Below are 25,340 nucleotides of genomic sequence, written 5' to 3' on the forward strand. Positions count from 1 at the left end.
TCACCGTTTCTTATATATCCGGAGATCCGTAACTCCGATTGGATTGAAACCTTCGCCCAGATTTTTCTCCAAAAATTAGCTTTCTTGCGGCCAAAGAAGAGAAGAAACCGCCTTACGGGGGGCCCACGAGGGTCAGGGGCACGCCCCCTGCCTCATGGCCCCCTCGAGCACTGTCTCGCGTTGATTCTTCTTCCCATATTTCACAAATATTCCAAAATTATCCTCCGTCCGTTTTTATCCCGTTTGGACTCCGTTTGATATGAATTTTCTGCGAAACAAAAAAACATGCAACAAACAGGAACTGGCACTTGGCACTGGATCAATATGTTAGTCCCAAAAATAGTATAAAAAGTTGCCAAAAGTATATGAAAGTTGTAGAATATTGGCATGGAACAGTCAAAAATTATAGATATGACAGAGACGTATTAGCCTCCTTAGCCCTTCCTATTAGAATTGCCAACATATCAACTACAATGTTGAACAAAATAGGAGACATCGGATCCCCTTGTCTCAGGCCCTTACGTGTCTGGAAATAATGACATATGTCGTCATTCACTTTAATTCTAACACTCCCTTTTTGCGTGAACGATTCTACCTGGCGTCGCCAGGCTTCATTAAAACCTTTCATACGCAAGGCCTGTTGAAGGAAAGGCCATTTGACTTTATCGTATGCTTTCTCGAAATCCACCTTAAAAACAACTCAATCTAGTTTTTTCGTGTGAATTTCATGGAGCGTTTAATGAAGGACCACAACCCCTTCTAGGATGTTTCTGTCCGGCATGAAAGCAGTTTGGGAATGCTGCACCAAAGAATGCGCAATCTGCGTGAGCCTATTAGTCCCAACCTTGGTGAAAATTTTGAAACTAACAATGAAAAGACAGATCGGCTTGAACTGCTCAATTCTCACAGCCTCTGTTTTCTTAGGAAGCAATGTTATTGTTCCAAAATTCAAGTGAAATAACTGAAGTTGTCCAGGGAATAAATCATGGAACATTGGTAGCAAATCCCCCGTAATAATATGCCAACACTTTTTATAGAATTCCGCCGGAAATCCATCCGGCCCTGGAGCCTTATTGTTTTTCATCTGTGTAATGGCTTCAAACACCTCTTTCTCCAAAAACGGGGCAATCAAAATATCATTCTCATCAGCAGTAAATTGAGGCACATCCTCAATCCTGGACTCATCCAGGGATACACAATTATTCTCCGGAGGCCCAAACAACTGCTTGTAGTATTCGGTTATGTATAATTTTAGGTTTTCCTGTCCTAAAATCGTTCCTTCATCTTGTTCAAGCTGAAAGATCCTCTTTTTTTCTGTGCTTGCCATTAGCGATCATGTGAAAGAATTGAGTGTTCGTGTCCCCTTGGACAACTTTGCGAACCTTAGCTCGCAGCGCCCACTTTAATTCCTCTTCACGGAGAAGCTCTTTCAACCTCATCTCCGCCTCCAGTTTAGCATGAAGCTCCGTGGCTTGCAAAATTGTGGACTCGGCTTTTAAATCTAGGGACTGAATAAGTGTAAGGAGCCTTTCCTTTTCGACCTTATAAATCCCACTAAGATGCTTAGCCCACCCACGTAAGAAACTTCTCAAATGCCTTATCCTATTCTGCCATCGCTCAACCGAAGTCCTACCTCCTGCATCCTTAGCCCATTCCCTGGCTATCAGATCCAAGAAGACTTCTCGTTCAAACCATGCCAGCTCGAATGAAAAGAAGTTTTTGTTCCCCATGTGGGGTGGCTCACCCGAGTCCACAAATAAAGACGTGTGATCGGAAATTCCACGCGAGAGTGCCTGGACCGTTACCAAAGGAAATTTTTGTTCCCATTCGACGCTCGCTAGAACTCGATCCAGCTTCTCAAACGTCGGATTTGGCAAAGCATTAGCCCAGGTAAATTTTCTACCCGAAAGCTCTATCTCTCTCTGATCCAAGCTTTCAATAATGGTATTAAACATAAACGACCACCTGCCGTTGAAGTTATCATTGTTCTTTTCCTCTCTCCTCCTAATGATATTGAAATCACCCCCAACCAGAATTGGGAGCTGCTCAGAGCCGTAAATTCGAACAAGATCCGCCAAGAACTCTGGTTTGAGCTCGGGTTGCGCGGCACCATAAACCGCCACCAGAGCCCAATTAAACCCATCAGCTTTCGACCTAACCCGAAACTTAACTGCGAAATCTCCTATCACTACACTATGGACTTCCAGTGAATCGCATCTCACTCCTAGTAAGATCCCACCCGATCTTCCTCTCGGAGGCAGGCAGTGCCAATCGAAATCGACACCCCCCGATAAAGTACTGAGAAACTGGGGCGAAAAATTATCTCTAGCAGTTTTCGAGAGAGCACTAAAATCCAATCTATGCTCGATAGACGCATCTGTAAGAAACCTTCTTTTAGCCAAGTCTTTCAGACCTCTGCTATTCCAAAAGATTCCTTTCATATTTCATCATGAATTTTTTTAGTAGTACGGATCCTAGCACTCCTACGCACCGCTGAAGCAGGGTAGATCTTCCGCTTTCACTTGCGTTTAGGTTTGTTTTGATCCTCCATCCGGTCCTCACAACCGGGTTCAGTGGATCGAACTACCGCAGCCTCAAGAGTGTCATCCTCTTCCTCTGACCCAGGAATGGATGATACAAGATCCGCACAAAAATTATCGAGCACCCTGACCTCCAACGCATCGATATCTGCATCATTCATGGGTTTTACATAATGTATATATCATTAAAAAATCAATTTGATGTATCTGTATGTTCTTTCCATGGCTTGAGTCAGCTTTATCTTTCATCTTGAATGATTTGGACAGGTCATAGAAAGCTGAAGATCACATACATTTCATTTAACTTATGTTTGCTATTGTTACAGCTAACATATATGTATGATTTTTCGATGCCTCGAGTCCACTTTATGTTTCATCTTGAATGCATTGAAATAATCAACAAGTTGTGGAAAGCTGAGAAACACATACACTTAACTTATGTTGGCTATCGGTTACAGCTGAACTAAGTTGCATCGAAACTTGTACCAAGTGGCAGACTTGTTTTTAGACACTACAAACCCAACATTTGCTAGAGCTGAGATGCATCCAGTCACATATTGATGAGGTGTTCGCTGCTCGTCAATGGTATAGCACTCCCTCTATAACTTTTTATAAGACGTTTTTAGACACTGCTATAGACTCTAAAAACGTCTTTTAAAAGTTACAGAGGGAGTAGCAGCAACAGGGTGTTAGTGTCTTTCAATGGTAACAAATACGAAGGGGTTTCCTGGCGTAGTGGTTTCACAAAAGCAAATGCATTGGATTCGTCAGACAGAGCATAGCTTACTCTAGAATAGAATTTGTCTCTTGATTAAACAGGGCATGTCTCTCTCTCCTCCTCCCTCCCTCTCTCTCTTTCTCTCTTGATAAGAACAATGCATCTCTCTTTTCCTATATTGTATCACATTTCGTACTTGTGTACGCTAATCCGGAGTAGTTTATGCATATGCAATCACGTTACATAGATCGATGATGCGACCAGATCCGTTCTTACCGCCGACCAACTGAGTCGCTAGCGGACTGATTTACAGGTTAACTAATGCCTAGTGACGGGTGATGCATAGTGAATCGGACTATAAACTCAAAAGTAGTGCTCTAATCCATGGGTTAAGGCAAGCATCACGCACTTAGGCGTGCGGACAAGCGCTACATGCAAGCCCCAACGCCCGCTTGCACGTTACTAGTAGGCTGGTCATAGTGGAAGTAACATAGATAGTAACATACATGTCACATAAGCAAAAAAGATGATGTCTCAGGTAATTAATGAAGAGAGAGACAAATGGAGTAATATAATATGTTACCATCACATAGCGGTTCCCAATGCAAAATGAGTCTATAAAGTAATAAATAAGATGATGCATGACACTACACATATGTTATTATCCACTATAAAAATAGTAACATAAATTAATAATATATGCATGTTACTAGTCTAAATTACTCTCCATTATGATCAGCCGTACTAGATTATTTATTCCCATGAACCTTTCGGGAGCAACGCACACATAGCGCCTATACACGACCGCCCACACACCCAGACAAGTATTCTAGAGTAAAAAATGTACGTATATACTTAGTCCCGGCCGACACGGTGCACGCATTGGGTGACGGCGTCACGTGCCGTACACGCCTAACCACGTACGTGCACGTGATGGGCTGTACAACTTTTGACTCGGTGCATGCATCGGCGTGTATGGCATCAAGTGCATGCATCCATGTGTGTTTGAAATCACCACGAGTAGATCAGGCCAATTCTACCGTGCGACTGCAAACAAACGTCCGTTTTGTTCGGATTTTGTCCGTTTGGGTATGGATTTAAAGTCGTGTCCGGACGTGTCCTGCGATGGCCGTGCATCCAGCACGCGGACGTATCCTTTTGCCCCATTCTGTCCGCCAGGGCCAAAAATTGTCCAAATTTTCATCAAAATTAGTTTCCAACCCAAATATTTGTCTGAAAATTAAAATAATTTTACAACCCAATTGAAATTGTCTTTAATAAAATAGTTTTACAACCAAATCGAAATTGTCTTGACTAAATATAAAATGGACCAATACATCTATTGGTTGCCAATGTGATTCCACACGTGCTCAACCAAGTCATTTTAAAGATTCAAATGAGTATGTCAATCACGCATCTCATGATGGAATTGGGCAAACTGTTCAAATGTGGCCGGGTTTTGATGCAGGGGCTCAATATTTCCACCTTGATAGTCAAATCCTTGGTCGAAGATACTCTCATCACCCTCGTCCTCGACGATCATGTTGTGCATGATCACACAAGCAATCATCACCTCCCAAAGCTTCTTTTCATCCCATGACGGTGCAGGGTTTGGAACGATACCCCACCGGGATTGAAGCACACCAAAAGCACGTTCCACATCCTTTCTAACACTCTTTTGCATTTGGGCAAATCTCTTTCTCTTCTCACCTTGGGGTTTCGAGATTGTCTTCACAAAAGTTGACCATTGAGGATATATACAATCTGCTACATAGTATCCCTTGTTGTAACGGTGGCCGTTGATCTTAAAGTTGACAGGTGGGGAGTGGCCTTCTGCAAGCCTCGCGAAGACTGGAGAACGCTGCAGCACGTTGATATCATTGTGAGAACCTGCCATGCCGAAGAAAGAATGCTATATCTAAAGATCCTGTGATGCCACCGCCTCTAATATGACAGTGCACGCCTTGACATGCCCTTTGTACTGGCCCTGCCAAGCAAATGGACAGTTCTTCCACTCCCAGTGCATACAATTTATGCTGCCAAGCATGCCTGGAAAGCCTCTAGCTGCGTTGGTCGTCTACAATCTCTCTGTATCAGCGGCAGTTGGCTGCCTCAAGTACTCTGGGCCAAACACCTCGATCACAGCCTGGCAAAACTTGTACATTGACATCAGACATGTTGTCTCACTCATACGCACATACTCATCCACAGATCGTCTGGAATTCCATATGCAAGCATGCGGATGGCCGCGGTGCATTTCTGGTAAGAGGAGAATCCAAGCTTGCCAAGGGCATCCGTCTTGCACTCGAAGTATGGGTCATGAGCAACCACTCCCTCTCGGATACGATTGAACACATGCCTAGCCATTCGAAAACGGCGACGGAATTTATCCGGCTTGAAGAGAGGGGTGTTGACAAAGTAATCAACATAGAGCAGGACGTGACCTCTCTCCCTGTTGCGGTTCAGGCTGGGAGCACGGCCAGGGAGTGACCCCCTGTACCGAGGAAGCTGCCGTTGAATGTGGTCGTGAACGACCAGTGCAGCCACCACAATATCTTCATCGTCCGACGACGAATCGTCCGATGAACAAAGGAAGTGACGGAAGAAAAACTCGTCTCCACTGTCCATACCTTTGTGGGCAAAATGCCGAACACCTTGCGGGCGTGGTGGCGAAGAGGCCGCGATGATCACCTCGACGCAGCAGGGGTGGTTGCCGGCCGGCTACTGGCCGCTGTGGAGCTCTCGTCGGAAGCTGCCGAGGACGCCGTGGTGCGTCGTCGACGGTCCTGTCCCCTCTGCGACCAGCAAAGACGGCGACGGCTAAACCTCCGATCGATGACCAAAACTACGGCCAAGGCGCGGGCGTGGTGGCGGCCATGTCGAGACGTGGTATGGTAGGGACGGCCGGGGGCTGCGCGGTGAGGAGGCGGCCGGAGAATAGCGGCGGCGCCGGCGACGGGGCAGGGCGGGAGAGAGAGGGTGGAAGCGTTGGGAGCGGAGGGACTGCTAGTGTCCCCGATAGGCGGGCCACGGGGGGACAAGGGCGTGCGTCCAGGCCATCCGCGCGCGTCCGTTTCACCCAAAACCGAGCACAAGTTTGGGCTGGGATGGGTCGAAAACGGACGAAATCCGGACATTTGTCCGTTTAAGGCCGTGCGCTGGGCCGCGCTATTTGTTCGTTTTATCCCAAACGAACGAGGGCGGACACGATAGGGTCGCGCGGTGGAGTTGGCCTCAGTGTGTTGAATGAACGCAAACCTTACGGACACACAGACGAGACGACCACAAATCACTCCGGCCGGTCGTATCCACACTGCTAGTGCTACTTGCTGCCGCTTCTTTCCTTGGTCTCTCGTTGTTCTCTGCGGCGACTAGACTACAGTGGGTCTCCCCACAATCTGCGGCGGCGACGGCGTCGAAGGTACTCTTCCTTCGACTCGTCCCCTCCCCTTCCTCCTCTGTTCCATACATTTCCTTGGATCTAGTTAGCGTACAGCTCTCTCCTCTTTTTCATTCTTTGTGGTTTTCATGTTGCAGAGCTCGATCTGTTCAACGTTCGCTCAGCAGAGGCGAAGAGTTGCTGTTCGGTGTTCTTCAGGATGCTCTTCTTCGATTGAGCCAAGCCAGGTGATGCCCTTTTTCTATTTTTATTCTGCCCTCTGTCACAAGTTCAGATTTTGCTCATCCTGAGAAGTGGAAACGATTGTGTTCCCACTGCGGCCGTGCGTGTAGATCCAGAGCAAGGGGAGGGTCAGATCTTGCTCCATCTGTTTCTCCCCTCCTTATTAATCTCTTGTTTGCTACTAGTATTTCTTTTACTGTATAATTATATTACAGTAAAAGTGTTTAAATATGTACATTAGGAAAAAGAAAAAGGAATAAGATAAAATAAAGCAAAGAGAAAAAAATGGTCAGTGGCCAGAGCTTAGTATATCTATCCATGTTCTGAGGGGTGCTGCATTTTTTCTTTTCACTCTGTTCAGCTTTTCCAAACAAAATCAGATCATGCTTTACCGAACAAATTAGTATCTGAAAACAATTAGTACTATATCTAGTTTTTCCAAACAAAATCGGATCATGCTTTTCCAAACAAATTAGTAGTACCACGAGCTGTTACTTTCACAAAACACAAATGTCTATCTTTTGCTCATCCGGTGGTTCTCTGAAAACAGTTAGTATGATTTTTTGCTGATTCTGACATGAATGTATTATTTGCAGAATTGGATCTATATTCTCCAGTAGTTCATCTTGGGTTGCTGCAAATTGGATTTGAAGGAGCTGCTATTCAAGGTACCCATCTTCTGCTTCTGCTTCTGCGTTGGAAAGAAACAATGCATATGCGCTATGTTTACAGTCACTTTCACCAACCAATCAGGTTCAGGTTTTGCTCATTCTGTCTTTTGAAAACCATCATGTTTGCATTACAGAATTTCGACCCAAGGACAAATAAAATATCGAGGTATGGAGGCCGCTGCTGGGGCGTTGAGCCCTGTCCTCCGTAAGCTCGGTGAGCTGCTCGCCGGAGAATACAACCTGGAGAAGCGAGTAAAGAAAGGTGTACAATCACTTCGTACAGAACTGGAGATGATACACGCCGTACTTCGTGAGGTTGGCAAGGTGCCACTGGATCAGCTCCAGGAGCCGGTCCGGATTTGGGCTGGCAAGGTGAGAGACCTCTCTTGCGACATGGAAGACGCTGTTGATGACTTTCTGGTGCGTGTGGATGAGGGTCCAAGCAGCAAGCCAACGAACATGAGGAATCGTGTCAAGAAGTTCCTCAAGAAGACCACCAAATTGTTTGGTAATGGCAAAGCACTTCATCAAATCTCTAGTGCCATCAAAGAAGCTCAGGACCTTGCCACGGAGTTGGTGGGGCTGCGTAAAAAGTATGAGCTTGACATGTGTAGCACTAGCAATGGTGCTACCATTGACCCTCGTGTGTTAGCTCTGCACAAAGATGTAGGGGAGCTTGTTGGCGTTGACTGCACAAGGGATGAGCTTATCAAAACACTGATTTGTGAGGACGGGAGTTCCAAGGAGCAATTGAAGACCATCTCTATTGTTGGTGTTGGTGGGCTAGGCAAGACAACACTCACCAAAGCAGTCTATGAGAAGATCAAAGCCCAATTTAATCGTGTGGCTTTTGTCCCAGTGGGTCAGAACCCAGATATCAAAAAAGTTTTCAAGGACTTACTCTATGAACTTGACAATGAAAAGTTCAGTGACATTCATAATACAACACGGGATGAAAATCTACTCATCAAGCAAATCAGTGATTACCTTGTGGATAAGAGGTATTCATCACGTAGTGCTTGTGTCCTTTTGTATACATTTCGGAAATGTGTGAAGTAGTGAGATGTATACTGAGTTTCATATCTTCATTCCTTATTTGTTATACTTTTATATCTGTAGTATTCCATTTCTTTTTAAGCAAATTCGGTTTCTTTCTTTTTTGCACAGTTGCCTTATTTTTGTCAGTCCTGTATACTTTTAAGCAATTTCTGTTGCATTTCTTAATATTTTTGCATGCATATCCTTAGTGGTTATATAATCCTGTGGTTTGCTTTAGTACCTTATAGTTTATCCTTGTTACAAAATTCAGTTGTATGTAGATGACTTGACAACTAATGCTATCAAAATTATTGGCATAGGTACCTCATCGTAATCGATGATATATGGGAAGAAGAAATATGGAGATTTATAAATTGTGCTTTGTATAAAAACAACCTCCGTAGTCGGGTAATCACAACAACCCGCAATGTGAGCGTGTCTGAAGCATGTCTCTCTTCTAGTGATGACATGATTCACAAAATGAAACCTCTTTCTGATGAAGACTCGCAGATACTCTTCCATAGAAGAATATTTCAAAGCGAAGAGAAATGTCCAGAAGATTTGCAAGCAGTATCAAGAGAGATATTGAAGAAATGTGGTGGTGTGCCATTAGCCATCATTACAATAGCTAGCCTTCTAGTCAGTAACCAAAGGATAAAGCAGAAAGAAGAATGGATGCACGTGCACAGTTCGATGGGCCGTGGAGTTACAGAAGGTGGTATTGTGAAGGACATGAAGAGGATATTATCACTCAGCTATTTTGATTTGCCTTCGCATCTAAAGACTTGTTTGTTATACCTAAGCATCTTTCCTGAAGACTTTGAGATTAAGAGAGATTGGCTGATATGGAGGTGGCTTGCTGAAGGGTTTATCCAATGTGACAAAGATGAAACCAGGCTGTTTGAGATCGGAAAGAGCTACTTCAACGAGCTTATGAACAGGAGCTTGATCCAGCCAGCAGAAATCAATGAGGAAGGCACGGTAGTAACTTGCCGTATACATGATATGGTGCTTGACCTTATCTGCTCATTGTCAAGTGAAGAGAATTTTATCTCCATACTGGATAATGATGAGTGGCATGCACCTAATCTGCAAAGAAAATTCCGCAGGTTATCACTTCATAATATCAAGGCAAAGGTTCAGAACCATCAGTTTGATAGCACTAGCCTGTCAAAAGTGAGGACCTTTGCTGTTTTTTCTCCTGTTACTTGTGATTGGTTGCCATCTCTCTCAAGCTTTCAATTTTTGCGTGTGCTGGATCTTGGAAATTGTGGCAGCCATAAAAGTAGCTCTGGTATCAGGCTCAAGTATGTAGGGAATTTAATTCACCTAAGGTACCTTGGGCTAAGGAATGCAGATGTTGATGAACTCCCAACGGACATAGGCAAGTTACAGCTTTTGCAGACACTGGATATAACAAACACTAGTATAGAAGAATTACCTGCAAGTGTTGTTCAGCTCAGAAATTTGATATGCCTATGTGTCAACAAGGACTTGATGCTGCCAAAAGAAATGGGGAAGTTGAAGTCCCTCGAAGTACTGAATGAAGTAGGCTTATCCTCATCTCCTCACATTGTGAAAGAGCTGAGCCATCTGACAGAGGTTAGGACACTCTTTATTGACTGTGATAACATGGACGAGGATCTGATTGATATATTAATCAAGTCTCTAGGCAACCTGCACAAATTGCAAAATCTGCGTATTCATTCAAATCTGACAGAGGTTAGGACACTCAGTGGCAACAGATTGCTAGATCGCATGTGTGAAAGCTGGGTGCCCCCTCCAAATCTCCGTAGTTTTGATTCATGGTATTTTTCTTCGTGGTTCTCGCGACTTCCAAAGTGGGTTAATTCAAGTTCGCTTCCCCACCTCTCCACCCTGGCCATAGAAGTGGAAGAACTGCAAGGGGATGACATTCAGATCATTGGGATGCTGCCTGCTCTTCGGTTTCTGCGGCTGGGTGCAAGTCGCGTGATGGGAACGTTGGTTGTGAGGGCCGATGCATTCCCATCTGCGAGGTGCTGCATGTTCCGAGGGTTTCCAACGGCGCCGTGCCTTTTCCCACCTGGAGCTATGCCAAGGGTTCAGCGCCTTGGGTTCTGGGTCTCTGCGTCGTCGATCGCGAGTGGCGAGGTTGACTGCGGCATGGGCCACCTCCCTTCTCTCGAGCATCTTCATGTTTGTCTGCAGCGTGAGAATTCTAGCGACGAAGAGATGGAGACAGCCAAGGCTTGGCTGAGGCGAGCAGCAGAAGCCCATCCAAAACGTCCCACCATTGAAATATCCTAGACTATTGAGTGCTGACATGCCTTTGCCGCCAGTAAGGTATGGTATTCTCATCTGAGCAACCATGAATCCCCTTTTCCTGAATATATGCTCGTTACCATATTGTTTGATTTATCCCTCTTACTTTTCCAATTTCAGGCCTTCAATGTAATCCTGGAGTTACGTACTCGTAACTCCATCAGTTGCCGCGGATACTGTTCCAACATCTGAAACAACTCACTGCATCTCTTTTGGTTCATGTACATCTGAAACTGCAAATTCCGTCTTTTGCTACGCGGAGGCGCTTCTGCACGTTGTTCATGATGAACTATCTATCCTTCCTGCATATGCTTGCAGAAATGCAGCACCTCATTTCATTTATTCAGCCAAGAATCGTACAATAAAAGGTTGCATTCAGCTGGCACTGTTTGTAAGTTGTAACACTAGTACTACCTCTACGTTTTAATCTCTTCATTCATTTGCTTGTCCTGTTGACTTTTTAGTGAAGCTCCACATTTGCTTCATGTTTTTTTTTCAAGTTTTCTCTTCTTGCTGCAATTATTGTTTCGAGCTCGTGACAGAGAGCTACAAACGCTAAGATAGAATACCATGCCACTATTGATCTTCATGCCTCAAGGTTCAAAACTGATGACCAAATAAAACATAAGAAAATTTATAGAATTTTGTATGCAAAAAGCCCACAGCAGCCAACCACCACTCGCTCGCTCCTGTTTCGCATAACATCAACAGTTGCAATTACTGCCTCTCTTTCGGTTCCTTTGGAACATATTTTCTTTCTAGATTATCAATTGGACTAACGAAATCAATTCAATGGTGTATCTCTTTTTGTGGCAATACATATTCAACCGAATCGATTATCTACAACTAACGGATAATCAAATTGTATGATTAAGTGAGCCGAGTAGTAGGTTGCTTACAGGATTCTCCAAGCTGGAAATCTACAAAGAAATATAGACTCCCAAATCTCATGCTTCGCTGTTTTCACTTCCTCGTATATTCTTTTCACAGATGATTGCCTCGGCTTGTATTACAAGCAAATGTGATTAGGTCCACAGCAATAGTGGATGATTACCACTATTGGTCTACATTCTAGTATTGTTGAGGTTCTGCTGGAAATAACTGCTGCATAACTAGTGACTGAAACATGAGAAATCTACAGCATTTCTTATTGCAAAAACCTTAGCGCCCACAACAGCCAACCATATAACTCACCCGCTCTCCCTCTCTCGGTTTTTCATTTGGCACATACGTTCCAGATAATCAAATTGAACTGATGAAATACAGTATGAGTTACATATAAAAAAATTATCACCGAAAACTTCTTTCAAATAAGGATTCAACAGTATATATTTTTGTCACATATAATACATATCACTTCTGTTTCAGTAGACCCCCCTAAACACATCGATGGCTGAGATTACCCTATACCCTTTCATAATAAAAGGCATGATGGTCCTTTTCGAAAGTACATGTAGAGACCTCCTGTGGGTGCCCTCCGTACGACTCGGCCGGCCCACCGGGGGCAAGGCCACTTACTATTTAAAAGCGCGATATAAAAAACCTGAGAAAATGAGAGAAAGCATGCACGAGGAATCGAACCCCACTCAGCTACACTGCCACTCCTGATGTTAAGAAGCACGAAACATATAAGGCACCGCTATGGTTCAGGTAGCGTTGCTTCTTCAGTTTGTCTAATTCACATCTAGATGTTTTTTAAGGATGTCACATCTAACCTCCCACAAATATATAATGAAGCAACAAGAAACAAAAAAAAAAATTAGGACAAAAAAATAGACCGCAAACAGAATGAAAATCAGCTTAGATGTGACATAATTATGTCACATCTAGATGTGTCCTAAACAGACCCTTGCTTCTTTCTCCAGGTAGTTTCCTTCGAATCTGCATCAAGGAGTTAATTTGTCCCGTTTATCTGCTTCCTAGAATTAATTGATCCCAAAAATCACGGTTGGTTGGAATGGAACGTGGGTCCAGCTTGCTTTCCTTGTCATTCTGTTTCTCAAACTAATCAGACCCACAAATCAAGCTACGACATATTCTCTTATTTTGTACTGGATAGAATTTTGTTTCTTTCCTTCTAAAGTTAGCTCCCCGTGCATGTTAAATTTTCTTCCATTGAATAAAATTTTATGTCCAATGTAACTATTTGTTTATTATTATTTGTTCAGAAACAAACTGTTGTATCAATTTTCTTTTATTTTCCATCAAGAAGCATATTTTACTTCTGGCGTTACTCGACCTCGTTACTTCTGACGCCACTGAACTTTGCTTCGATCTAAAGTGAGTCAATTTGATAGAAAATATGCTTCCCTAATATTCATAATCTTGCTTTTGTCACACTGCTTTCATATATGCTTATGATATTCGCTCCATGTTCATATAATACGAAACAACGACAATTTCTGTTTTTTCGTTTATTCATGTCTCTTTCTTTTTTGAACTTTAATATTTGTTTTTTAAACCTGTTTAAATTTTTGAAATATTGTTTGAAAACCAAAAAATGTTCTTTTTTTCAAATATTTTTTACAACTTTAAAAAATATTCTAGATTGTTATTTGATGGATGTCGGAAATCAACGTGCTTTCAAATGGACCATTCTCGCCCTACCCGAACACCATCCATTGCATATGATCTATTTTTGGACATCCTTCAAATGACCTTAACTTTTGCAAGCAGGTGGGCATGCCCATGGTAGGAATCCATGCCCGGTTTGAACGACGTTCTACATCATATGCAAGTTGCGACATGTACGGTCATTTATCGGCTTTTATAAGGAGAAAAATCTAGAAAATGCAAAACTTGTCGAATACCTAAACACTTTGGCATGGTGCTTTGAATTGGCCATACAAGGCCACGGAAAAAAATTGAGGTCATTTAAGGGATGTCGAGAAATGAGGTGCTCCCAAATGGACCCTTCTCGCCTACCTGATCAACACCGTTCAGTAAACTGAAGGAAATATGCCCTACAGGCAATAATAAAGTTGTTATTTATATTTTTTTTATATCATGATAAATGTTTATTATGCATGCTAGAATTGTATTAACCAGAAACTTAGTACATGTGTGGATACATAGACAAACAGAGTGTCCCTAATATGTCTCTACTTGGCTAGCTCGTTAATCAAAGATAGTTAAGTTTCCAAGCCATACACTCTCACCGCTCGTTGTTATGCATCACCTAGATAGATCTTGCGTGATCGTAGGAAATTTTTTGAAGTTACTGCGTTCCCCAACATAAACATCGTATTTTTGGAAATCTCAAGACTGACCTCAACTTTTGCAAGTTGGTGAACTTGCCCATGTTAGGCATATGTGCCTAGTTTGAACGACTTCCGACACCATATGTACGCTATGACACATCGGGCCATTTTTCAAGCTCAGACCTTTTTCACCGGGAAAACTTCAGAAAATGAAAAATTTGTCAAAAGCCCAAACAACTTGGCATGGTACCTTGATGTGTTCATACAAGGCCATGGAAAAAATGGGGTCATTTCAAAGATGTCAAGAAATAATGTGCTCTCACATGGAGCCTTCTTGCCTACCCGAACACCCTCTGTTAAACAAGGTCTTGTTTTGTATATCTTTGAAATGAACCCAACTTTTGCAGCAAGGTGGGTATGCCTATGATAGGAATCCGGGCAAGGCTTGAACTATTTCCAACATTGTATGCTAGTTGTGACACATCTGACTATTTATTAGCCTTTTTTCACCCAAAAACTTCGGAAAATGCAAAGTTTATTAAAAATCCAAACAACTTGGCATGGTGCCTTGAATTGGTCATACAAGGGCATGAACAAAAAAAAGAACCATTTCAAGGATGTCGAGAAACAACGTGCTCTCAGGCAGAGCTTTTCGGCACTCGAACATCCTCCATTCAACATGGTCTATTTTTTGGACATTCTTGAAATTACCTTAACTTTTGCAAGCACGTGGGCATGCCCATGGTAGGAATCCATGCCAGGTTTGAACAATTTCCGACACCGTATGCAAGTTGTGACACGTCCGGCCATTTATCGGCCTTTTTTCACTGGAAAAACACCATAAAATGCAAAAGTTGTTAAAAAACTCAAACAACTTGGCATGCTGCCTTGAATTGGTCATAAAAGGGCATGAAAAAAACATTGGGCCATTTCAAGGATGCCGAGAAATAATGTGCTCTCAAACGGAGACTTCTGGCCAACCCGAACATCCTTCATTCAACATGGTATATTTTTGGACATCCTTGAAATGATCTCTACTTTTGCAAGCAGGTGCAAATGCCCATTGTAGGCATCATGTTAGGTTTGAACAATTTTCGACACCGATGCAAGTTGCGACACGTCCAGCCATTTTATCGACATTTTTTCACCGGAAAAACTTCAAAAAATGCAAAACTTATCGAAAAATGAAACAACTTGGAATAGTGGCTTAGATTGGTCATATAATGCCATGAAAAAATGAAGCCATTTCAAGGATGTCGAGAAACAACATGCTCTCAGACGGAGCTTTCTGACTTATGCGAAGGCCCTTCGTTCAACATGGTCTATTTTTTGACATCTTTGAAATGACCTCAACTTTTTTCAAGTAGGTGGACATGCCGATGGTAGGAATTCATGCCAGACACCGATGCAAGTTGCGACACGTCCGGCATTCATCGGCCTTTTTTCACCGAGAAAACTCCAGAAAATGCAAAACTTGTCAAAACCCTAATTAAATTTGTGTATGTGTATATTCTTGTTTTGCTTCAGTACACTTTATTTTGCAAAAAGTAAATGTTTCCATCAAACAGAAATATTGTTTTTGCTACATCAGAATATACTTACAATTCATTGAAATGCTACCATAGAGCATAGAAATAATGCTTCTATCGAGGCAAAAAATATTTCTATCAATACGGTCGATAAATATCGAATAAATATGTTCTCATCACACCATAAAAAAGGATGCTTCTACTGATAAAGAATAATGCTTCCATGCCACTTAAGCTTGTTGGGCTGCACAAAATGCATTTTGAATAACGAAATTCCTATTCTGATCCCGAGACCAAATGCACCTTTGTGAACTGTAAAACTTAAAAAAGTAGTACACAAAATAAAAAACCTGATTTTTTTTGTTATAAACTTTGACAAATTTTTGCATTCCTGCAAAATTTGAGCACGAAATGAAATTTGTGGAAGTCGTGGCAAAAAAACAAAATTAGTACTTCTTTTATTTTGTTTATAAAACTAGCATTTTTGGGGCACTGATTTTGTTTGTTTTTTTGCCACGGTTTTCACGAATGTCATTTTGTGTTGAACTATGGCAAGCATATAGAGCATTTGTCAAAGTTTACAAAGAAAATTCATAACTTTTTTATTTACTGTTCATCAGGGTACATTTGAGCTTAGGAGCAGCTACTCCATGTCCCTTGAATAATAATTATTCTCTTATATTTGTATGTGTGAAGCAAATCACAACTTACTAGATTTTTTTATAATAAAGGAAAGTTGGCGTGATTTATGGGAAGCAATTTCCGGCTAATGGTCAAGTACTATAAATCTTTTTTTTCAAGTACTATAAAATCTACCATATGTTGATGCGTACGTTCAATCAGGAAGCACTAAATTAGAAAGCAACGAGAGGGTGCATATGTAGCGGACGTGTTTAGCGGAACGATTAACTAGAGCAATGAATTAAGGATCGAGGATCCAAACCAACAAACCATGTGTGGGCCATATTAAAATATTGGCCCTCTATAGTCTGATGGGCAGCCCTGTTTTTAACTAAGAGCAGTGTCATATAATAATGATCACAAGAGTTAATCACAAGAGTTAAGGTGGCCTGTTGGTTACCACTCGTCATACAATGGCTAGTGGTCTCGAGTTCGAAGGTAGGTTTTTGCGTATTTTGTAAACTTTAATAAAAAGAGAACAAAAGGGTGTTACTGGGCCGGCCCAGGCCGGAGGGGTACTTGGATGATGTATGTATGAACTATGTACGGGTTACCCATCATACATACAAAACTAGATACAATTTCACAAAGGTCTATATTACCTTTTATACATTACCCTTTATACGTTTTGTGAGGGGGAGTCTACCGAAGCGGCGCAAACCTCTTTCTACCGGTGTCGGGATGTACCAGTGGTCCTCCCGCCAATAGGATGCTGCCAACTCAAAAGTAGTATTTCTGTATTTCACTCTTTCCTTCATTTAAGGCACCGTATTTAACCTGATGGGCCCACCCACGTGACATCAGCCCTCTTTCCAGGTACGATCGAGGCATATCTCTCACTTCCCAAGTCCAGATACAGAACATGCATTTTTCAAGCGATCAAGTTTTCTCATTTTAAACTTATTTGAATTTTTTTTGTAAAGTAGATATGAATTTGAAAAAATAGAACATTTCAATTAATTTCAAAATCTAATTTCAGCTCGTTTAGAAAAAAACATATTTCAATCCTTTCAGAAATATATTTCAAAAAAGAGTGAAACTTTGTATTTCAAAAGTGTTGCATAAACATTTTTATCTTTTTACAAAGTGATTTCATTTATTCCAATTCCAATTTCATTTTTCACAAGTGAATTTGATTATTCAACCATGAAAGACCTGATTTCAATTCTTCAAAAATATGATTTCAATCCTTTCAAAAACAAATATCTTTACAAAAGACTGAAACTTAGCATTTCAAAAGGGTCACATGAACAGTTTTTATATTTTATGAAGTGATTTCAGTTATATTTTATATTTTTTTCCAAAACAATTCAGCTACACATAGCTATTTCAATTCATACCTAACTGAAATATCATTTCAAATCTTTCAAAAATTATTGCAATCCTTTTAAGAAGCATATAACACTTGCATAGGCTAAAATAGTCTAGTTACACTACATTGTAATATAAATTTCACATATCTATGTGTAGCTGAGCTATGTAAGTGATGTATATTTCTGTATTTCACATATATGACTGAAATAACAAATTATATATATGACAAATAGCAGTTTCATATTTTTCAGAGATCTAATTTCATATATTTTCACAGAAATTAGTTTCACAACTTGTAACAACACATTGAAATATATTTCAGGGAAGTAATTTCATATTTCCCAATACACATCTCACTTAAATAACAAATGCCAGATAAGAGAAACAACAGTTTCATATATTTCAGAGAAGTAATTTCATATATTTTCACAGAAATTAGTTTCACTACTTGCAACACCGCATTGAAATATATTCCAGGTAAGTAATTTCTCAATACATATATCACTGAAATAACAAATGACAGATAAGAGAAATAGTTGTTTCATATTTTTCAGAGATCTAATTCCATTTTTTTCCAGTTTCACATTGAAATCTCACAGAAATTAGTTTTGCGACTTGCAACAACACATTGAAATCCCAGTTTCACATTTTTTGCACATGTCAACTACACATAGCTATTTCAATTCCAATCTCACTGAAAATCATTCCAAATCTCACTGAAAATCATTCAAATCTCAGTTCGACATACTGAATTAATCCAGTTTCACCAGATTGAAATATACATTTCACATTGTGCCACATGCATGCTCTCTGTCACAAACATTCAAAAATCCTGAAATTGAAGTAGCAGAGGAGGCCGACGATCTGGTGGTAAAGAAACATAGAGTGTTCAAATCATGCTAAATATATCTGAAATCGTGAAATACATATCGAGAGAGGTTAGGGGAGATGGGATTCATGACTCACCAGATCCGGAGACACCAACGGCGACCACGGCTGCCAGTGGACGGGCTTCTGGTTGGCGGGATCGAGGAACCTCGCCGGATCAGCCACCACCGACGGCCAGTGGATCCGGGCCCTGCTCCTCGCCGGCCTCATGGTACCGCCGCGCCGCCGGCGGCCTTCTATGTGCCCCCCCGTGGTAGGTGCCCGCAGTGGAACCCGAATCCGGTGCCAGATGTTGGTGGAGAAGGCGGATCTCGCGGCGGCCATAGCCGGGATTAACCACCGAGCCCCATGGAGCGAACTGACGAGAGATGGGATGGGGAGAAAGGAGATCGATGCGGGAAGGAGACAGCGGCGTGGGGTTGATATCCTGTCTGTCGCGGGGTCCATCACGTATTTGCAGTTGTATACAGCTTGTATCCCGGAATCTGAGGTGGAAATAAAAAACTAGTAGGGTCCACCCGCACGGATCTAGAAGCATCAAGGGATGGTGGATTGAGCACCGGTACATCCCCGCTCCGGTAAAAAAAACTTATTCGACCGAAGCGGGGCTCCATACATATTTCAATCAAACTGGTGATCTAGAAATGCCTTTGTTTCGGTTGGTTTGGAACATAGTTTCTAGATTATTAATTGGAGTGACGAAGTCAATTCAATGGTATGATTCGTGCGACATATACTAATACATATTGGACCATCAGACAGTGCTCACAAGAGGAGAGTGCAATCCAATGCAGAGGAATTCGAGAGCAACATATATGGCTATGCTGCTTTCGCATCCAACTGGTAGGAAGTATGTTAATTAATTCCGATCGGCAACCCGGGGTGAGGATTTGCCATTGTCGCAGAGCAGCCCAAGGCCCCAAGGGAACCAGTTTTACTCGAGTTGAGGAGAGACGTGAGAACTAATTCTGAATCTATGCTATCACGTCACTGGTGTTCCTTTGGAGTTGGTTCAGTTTTAGGCTGCCACTTATCATAAGCAGTTACTACTAGTTTAGCTTCTCAACATACTTAACACTGTTTGGATTTGTCATCCATTGGAAGAGATTTGCTAGGAGTAGCAGCCAAGGAGTGCTCTTGGTTGGTGCTCGGAACTCAGTGGATGGTGTGGTGTGGAGTTCTCTACAGGCAACGGCCACAAGCCTTTTTTCCTTACCGAGGGATGTCGCGGCTGTTAGGAATACCGAGGAATGTTACTTGGGTTGGGAAGCTAGCATTCGCCTCGGTTAGTGCTCTATCAGTGAACTTTTGAGGCTTGCCAACGTTTTGCCAATATTCGAAGATACAGTAAGCCATAAATTGATTGCTAAAGTTTAACTGCTTATCAGCCTGTTGCTCCCATGCCTGTATATGTTCTTAATCTCTGACGAAGAAATGTATCTGTGCTGCAGATCTACAGGAATCAGTGACACATTTTGTTGCAGACGGTTCGCAAATCATATTTAGAGGCAGGTACCGGCACAAACTGAAAAGGAAAATAAAATAAAATAAAAAGGAGAACAGGATGATATTTTCCATTCAGATGATTGCCTCGATTTTTGTTGGAAGCAAGGATACCACTATTGATCTTCATGCTACAGTAGTATTTTAGAGAAGCCCTGCTGGAAATGTACCGCTCACATATCTCAAGGTTATGCCTGTAGACTAGTGCAAAACTGATGAATTCCCCAAGTTCCAAATTTCCATTCCAAATTAATCGATCTTCTCGGTTTATCCTAAGTCAAACTTCTTTAAGTTTGACCGAGCCTGTGGCTCAAAATTGCCGTCAGGATCCAGTTTTTTGTGTGGCTGCTGTCTCGGACCTAAAGAGAAAGGGAATACCAAAATCACCTGAATGTTGCTAGTGTACTGAAACTGAATCCGTGCATCATCTTATCTTGGAGTGCATCCTATACGTGCTTTATGGGACGATGTGCGGTGAAAAACAGAACACCGATGGCTGGGCTCTTTAAAGATGACATGATGAATAAACAGGGTATGGTCTGTATGTTGCTTAGCGTGTTGACAACCTGAAGTAAGCAGCATATATACATGTTGTACAGCACATGCATGTGAATAACTGAAAATGTTAGAATGAGGAACACTGAAGCCTGATCATGTTGAGGTTCTGCTTTTCTTGTTGATCTAACAAGTGTACTTATGGTGGTATTCAGAGTTGATGAGTGTTGAAGAAATGAGGGAGCGGCACTGCAGTAGCTCACACGCAAGGGAGTGAATGCAATCTCAATTCTTTTTTTTTCGAGAATGACGGGGAAAACCCCACCGTTTGTTATATTACTCGAAGGACTCAGAAGTCATACAGTGTTTTCATCAAAATGATAAAAGCAACAAGATAAAAGAAGACAACAAGGGCGGAGGGAGAGGAGAGACTCGTCTATGCTAAGCACAAGCAAGGAGCAAGGTGCGAACGACCATCAGCTGGTGGCGCTCATGGTCACGAAAGTGCCTACTCCAGATACCAAAAAAGGCTTTCGCCCCGCTTTATAAATAAAGCAACCACCAAGTACAGAGTCACAGGTCACAATGTAACACACAACACACCAACACAACGCCACCGCATACAGGGTCTAGCACTCACACAAACCAACACAGAGAGACCCAAGTTCCGTTGTGGGCACAGCATAACAAACCCAACACACGCGCACCCGAAGCACCTCTAGACGGCGGTGGCGGCGCCTACTCCAGATAAGGAGGTCATCGGACGCCTTCTGAAGAACTGCACTCGCATCACACTATTGGCGGTTGAAAACCACGTCGTTCCGTGCCTTCCAAACCTGCTAGAGGAGAACAAACAGCCTGTCTCTCCAACACGAGCGAGAGACAGACTCAGGGGGTGCAGAGGAGAGAGCCTCGCCAACACAACATAGGGAGCCCATGCTGAGCCGCCCCCAGACCTCGGCTGCGCGTGTACAGGTGATGAAGAGGTGGTCAATGGTCTCATCGGCACCACAAGACTCGCATGACGGGGTGGGGGAGCAGCTTTTGGCGTGGAGGTTCACTCGCGTGCTAAGGCGGCCGCCGGTGAGAAGACGCGCGAACACCTTGATCTTCGAGGGGAGGCGGGAGGCCCAAATCTCGGAGGAGGTGAGGTCGGTGCAGCCGTGCAAAGAGAGCACCTGGTACACTGCACGCGAGGAGAACCGCGTCTCCGGGCCCCAGGCCATGATCCGGCGATCCGCCCTATGGTAGAGATGGACGGAGCGGAGCACCGCCCGGACCGCCTCCAGCTCCGAAGCGGCCACAGCGGACAGCCGCGGATGGAGCGAGATGCCGTCCCGAAGGACACCCGCGACGGTGGCGTTAGGCCGCTTCGAGTGGGAGAAGAGAGCCTCGAACTGGAAGCACAACGCACATCCGGGGAGCCACCTGTCCTGCCAGAAAGAAGTAGTGCAGCCTGAAGGAAATATACCCTAGAGGCAATAATAAAGTTATTATTTATTTCCTTATTTCATGATAAATGTTTATTATTCATGCTAGAATTGTATTAACCGGAAACATAATACATGTGTGAATACATAGACAAACATAGTGTCACTAGTATGCCTCTATTTGACTAGCTCGTTAATCAAAGATGGTTAAGTTTCCTAACCATAGACATGAGTTGTCATTTGATTAACGGGATCACATCATTAGGAGAATGATGTGATTGAGTTGACCCATTCCGTTAGCTTAGCACACGATCGTTTAGTATTCTGCTATTGCTTTCTTCATGACTTATACATGTTCCTATGACTATAAGATTATGCAACTCCCGTTTATCGGAGGAACACTTTGTGTGCTACCAAACGTCACAATGTAACTGGGTGATTATAAAGGTGCTCTACAGGTGTCTCCGAAGGTACTTGTTGGGTTGGCGTATTTCGAGATTAGGATTTGTCACTCCGATTGTCGGAGAGGTATCTCTGGGCCCACTCGGTAATGCACATCACTTAAGCCTTGCAAGCATTGCAACTAATGAGTTAGTTGCGGGATGATGTATTACGGAACGAGTAAAGAGACTTGCCGGTAACGAGATTGAACTAGGTATTGAGATACCGACGATCGAATCTCGGGCAAGTAACATACCGATGACAAAGGGAACAAAGTATGTTGTTATGCGGTCTGACCGATAAAGATCTTCATAGAATATGTAGGAGCCAATATGGGCATCCAGGTCCCGCTATTGGTTATTGACCAGAGAGGTGTCTCGGTCATGTCTACATAGTTCTCGAACCCGTAGGGTCTGCATGCTTAACGTTCGTTGACGATATAGTACTATGAGTTATGTATGTTGGTGACCGAATGTTGTTCGGAGTTTCGGATGAGATCACGAATATGACGAGGAACTCCGGAATGGTCCGGAAGTAAAGATTGATATGTGGATAGTAGTGTTTGATCTCCGGAAGTAAAGGTTGATAAGGGGTTCCGGATGTTTTCCGAAATGTTTGGGCACGAGAACACTTTATCTGGGCCAAAGGGGAAAGCCCACGAGGTTTTGGAAAGCGCAAAAGGAAGTTTTGCGGAGTCCAGGGGCCAGACGCCAGGGTCCCTGGCGTCTGGGTCCAGACGCCGGGAACCCTGGCGTCTGGCCATAGAGTCCGAGAAGGACTCTTGCCTTTCGGGTGAAACTGACTTTGTGGAGGCTTTTACTCCTAGTTTCGACCTCAAGGCTCAACATATAAATAGAGGGGTAGGGCTAGCACCCAAGACACATCAAGAAAAACCAAGCCGTGTGCCGGCAATCCCGTCTCCTCTAGTTTATCTTCTGTCATAGTTTTCGTAGTGCTTAGGCGAAGCCCTGCGAAAATTGTTCTTCACCAACACTGTCACCACGCCGTTGTGCTGCCGGAACTCATCTACTACTTCGCCCCTCTTGCTGGATCAAGAAGGCGAGGACGTTACCGAGCCGAACGTGTGCAGAACTCGGAGGTGTCATGCTTTCGGTACTTGGATCGGTCAGATCGTGAAGACGTACGACTACATCAACCGCGTTGATATAACGCTTCCGCTTACGGTCCACGAAGGTACGTAGACAACACTCTCCCCTCTCGTTGCTATGCATCACCATGATCTTGCGTGTGCGTAGGATTTTTTTTTAAATTACTATGTTCCCCAACAGTGGCATCCGAGCTAGGTTTTATGCGTAGATGTCATATGCACGAGTAGAACAGAAGTGAGTTGTGGGCGATATAAGTCATACTGCTTACCAGCATATCATACTTTGGTTTGGCGATATTGTTGGATGAAACGGCCCGGACCGACATTACGCGTACGCTTACGCGAGACTGGTTCTATCGACGTGCTTTGCATATAGGTGGCCGGCGGGTGTCAGTTTCTCCAACTTTAGTTGAACCGAGTGTGCCTACGCCCGGTCCTTGCGAAGGTTAAAACAGCATCAACTTGACAAACTATCGTTATGGTTTTGATGCGTAGGTAAGAACGGTTCTTGCTAAGCCCGTAGCAGCCACGTAAAATTTGCAACAACAAAGTAGAGGACGTCTAACTTGTTTTTGCAGGGCATGTTGTGATGTGATATGGTCAAGACATGATGCTAAATTTTATTGTATGAGATGATCATGTTTTGTAACCGAGTTATCGGCAACTAGCAGGAGCCATATGGTTGTCGCTTTATTGTATGCAATGCAATCGCCCTGTAATGCTTTACTTTATCACTAAGCGGTAGCGATAGTCGTAGAAGCATAAGATTGGCGAGACGACAACGATGCTACGATGAAGATCAAGGTGTCGCGCCGGTGACGATGGTGATCATGATGGTGCTTCGGAGATGGAGATCACAAGCACAAGATGATGATGGCCATATCATATCACTTATATTGATTGCATGTGATAATTATCTTTTATGCATCTTATCTTGCTTTGATTGACGGTAGCATTATAAGATGATCTCTCAATAAATTATCAAGGTATAAGTGTTCTCCCTGAGTATGCACCGTTGCGAAAGTTCTTCGTGCTGAGACACCACGTGATGATCGGGTGTGATAGGCTCTACGTTCAAATACAACGGGTGCAAAACAGTTGCACACGCGGAATACTCAGGTTAAACTTGACGAGCCTAGCATATAACAGATATGGCCTCGAAACACGGAGACCGAAAGGTCGAGCATGAATCATATAGTAGATATGATCAACATAGTGATGTTCATCATTGAAACTACTCCATCTCATGTGATGATCGGACATGGTTTAGTTGATTTGGATCACGTGATCACATAGATGATTAGAGAGATGTCTATCTAAGTGGGAGTTCTTAAGTAATATAATTAATTGAACTTTAATTTATCATGAACTTAGTCCTGGTAGTATTAGCATATCTATGTTGTAGATCAGTAGCTCGCGTTTAGCTCACCTGTTTTATTTTGATATGTTCCTAGAGAAAACTAAGTTGAAAGATATTAGTAGCAACGATGCGGACTTGGTCCGTGATATGAGGATTAACCTCATTGCTGCACAGAAGTATTATGTCCTTGATGCACCGCTAGGTGACAGAACTATTGCAGGAGTAGATGCAGACATTATGAACGTTTTGACAAAAGCTCGGTATGATGACTACTTGATAGTTTAGTGCACCATGCTTTACGGCTTTGAACCGTGACCTCAAAAATGTTTTGAACGCCACGGAGCATATAAGATGTTCCAAGAGTTAAAATTGGTATTTCATACTCGTGTCCATGTCGAGAGGTATGAGACCTCTAATAGTACTTTGCCAATAAGATGGAGGAGAATAGCTCAACCAGTGAGCATGTGCTAAGATTGTCTGAGTACTACAATTACTTGA

The 25,340-nt window shown here is 42.9% G+C and overlaps 1 protein-coding gene across 1 annotated transcript; it reads left to right on the top strand.

The window, feature by feature from the left end:
- Positions 1-6,519: 6,519 nt before the first annotated feature.
- On the top strand, positions 6,520-11,378 carry LOC119329562 (disease resistance protein RGA5-like). Its single transcript, XM_037602622.1, has 6 exons — positions 6,520-6,679; positions 6,796-6,885; positions 7,477-7,548; positions 7,686-8,552; positions 8,910-10,914; positions 11,014-11,378. Exons 4-5 carry the CDS (start codon positions 7,720-7,722, stop codon positions 10,876-10,878), a joined length of 2,802 nt encoding a protein of 933 aa, XP_037458519.1. The 5' UTR covers positions 6,520-6,679; positions 6,796-6,885; positions 7,477-7,548; positions 7,686-7,719; the 3' UTR covers positions 10,879-10,914; positions 11,014-11,378.
- Positions 11,379-25,340: the final 13,962 nt, after the last annotated feature.

Source organism: Triticum dicoccoides, chromosome 7A (assembly GCF_002162155.2).
Source record: "Triticum dicoccoides isolate Atlit2015 ecotype Zavitan chromosome 7A, WEW_v2.0, whole genome shotgun sequence".
In the NCBI taxonomy this organism is placed as follows: Eukaryota; Viridiplantae; Streptophyta; class Magnoliopsida; order Poales; family Poaceae; genus Triticum; species Triticum dicoccoides.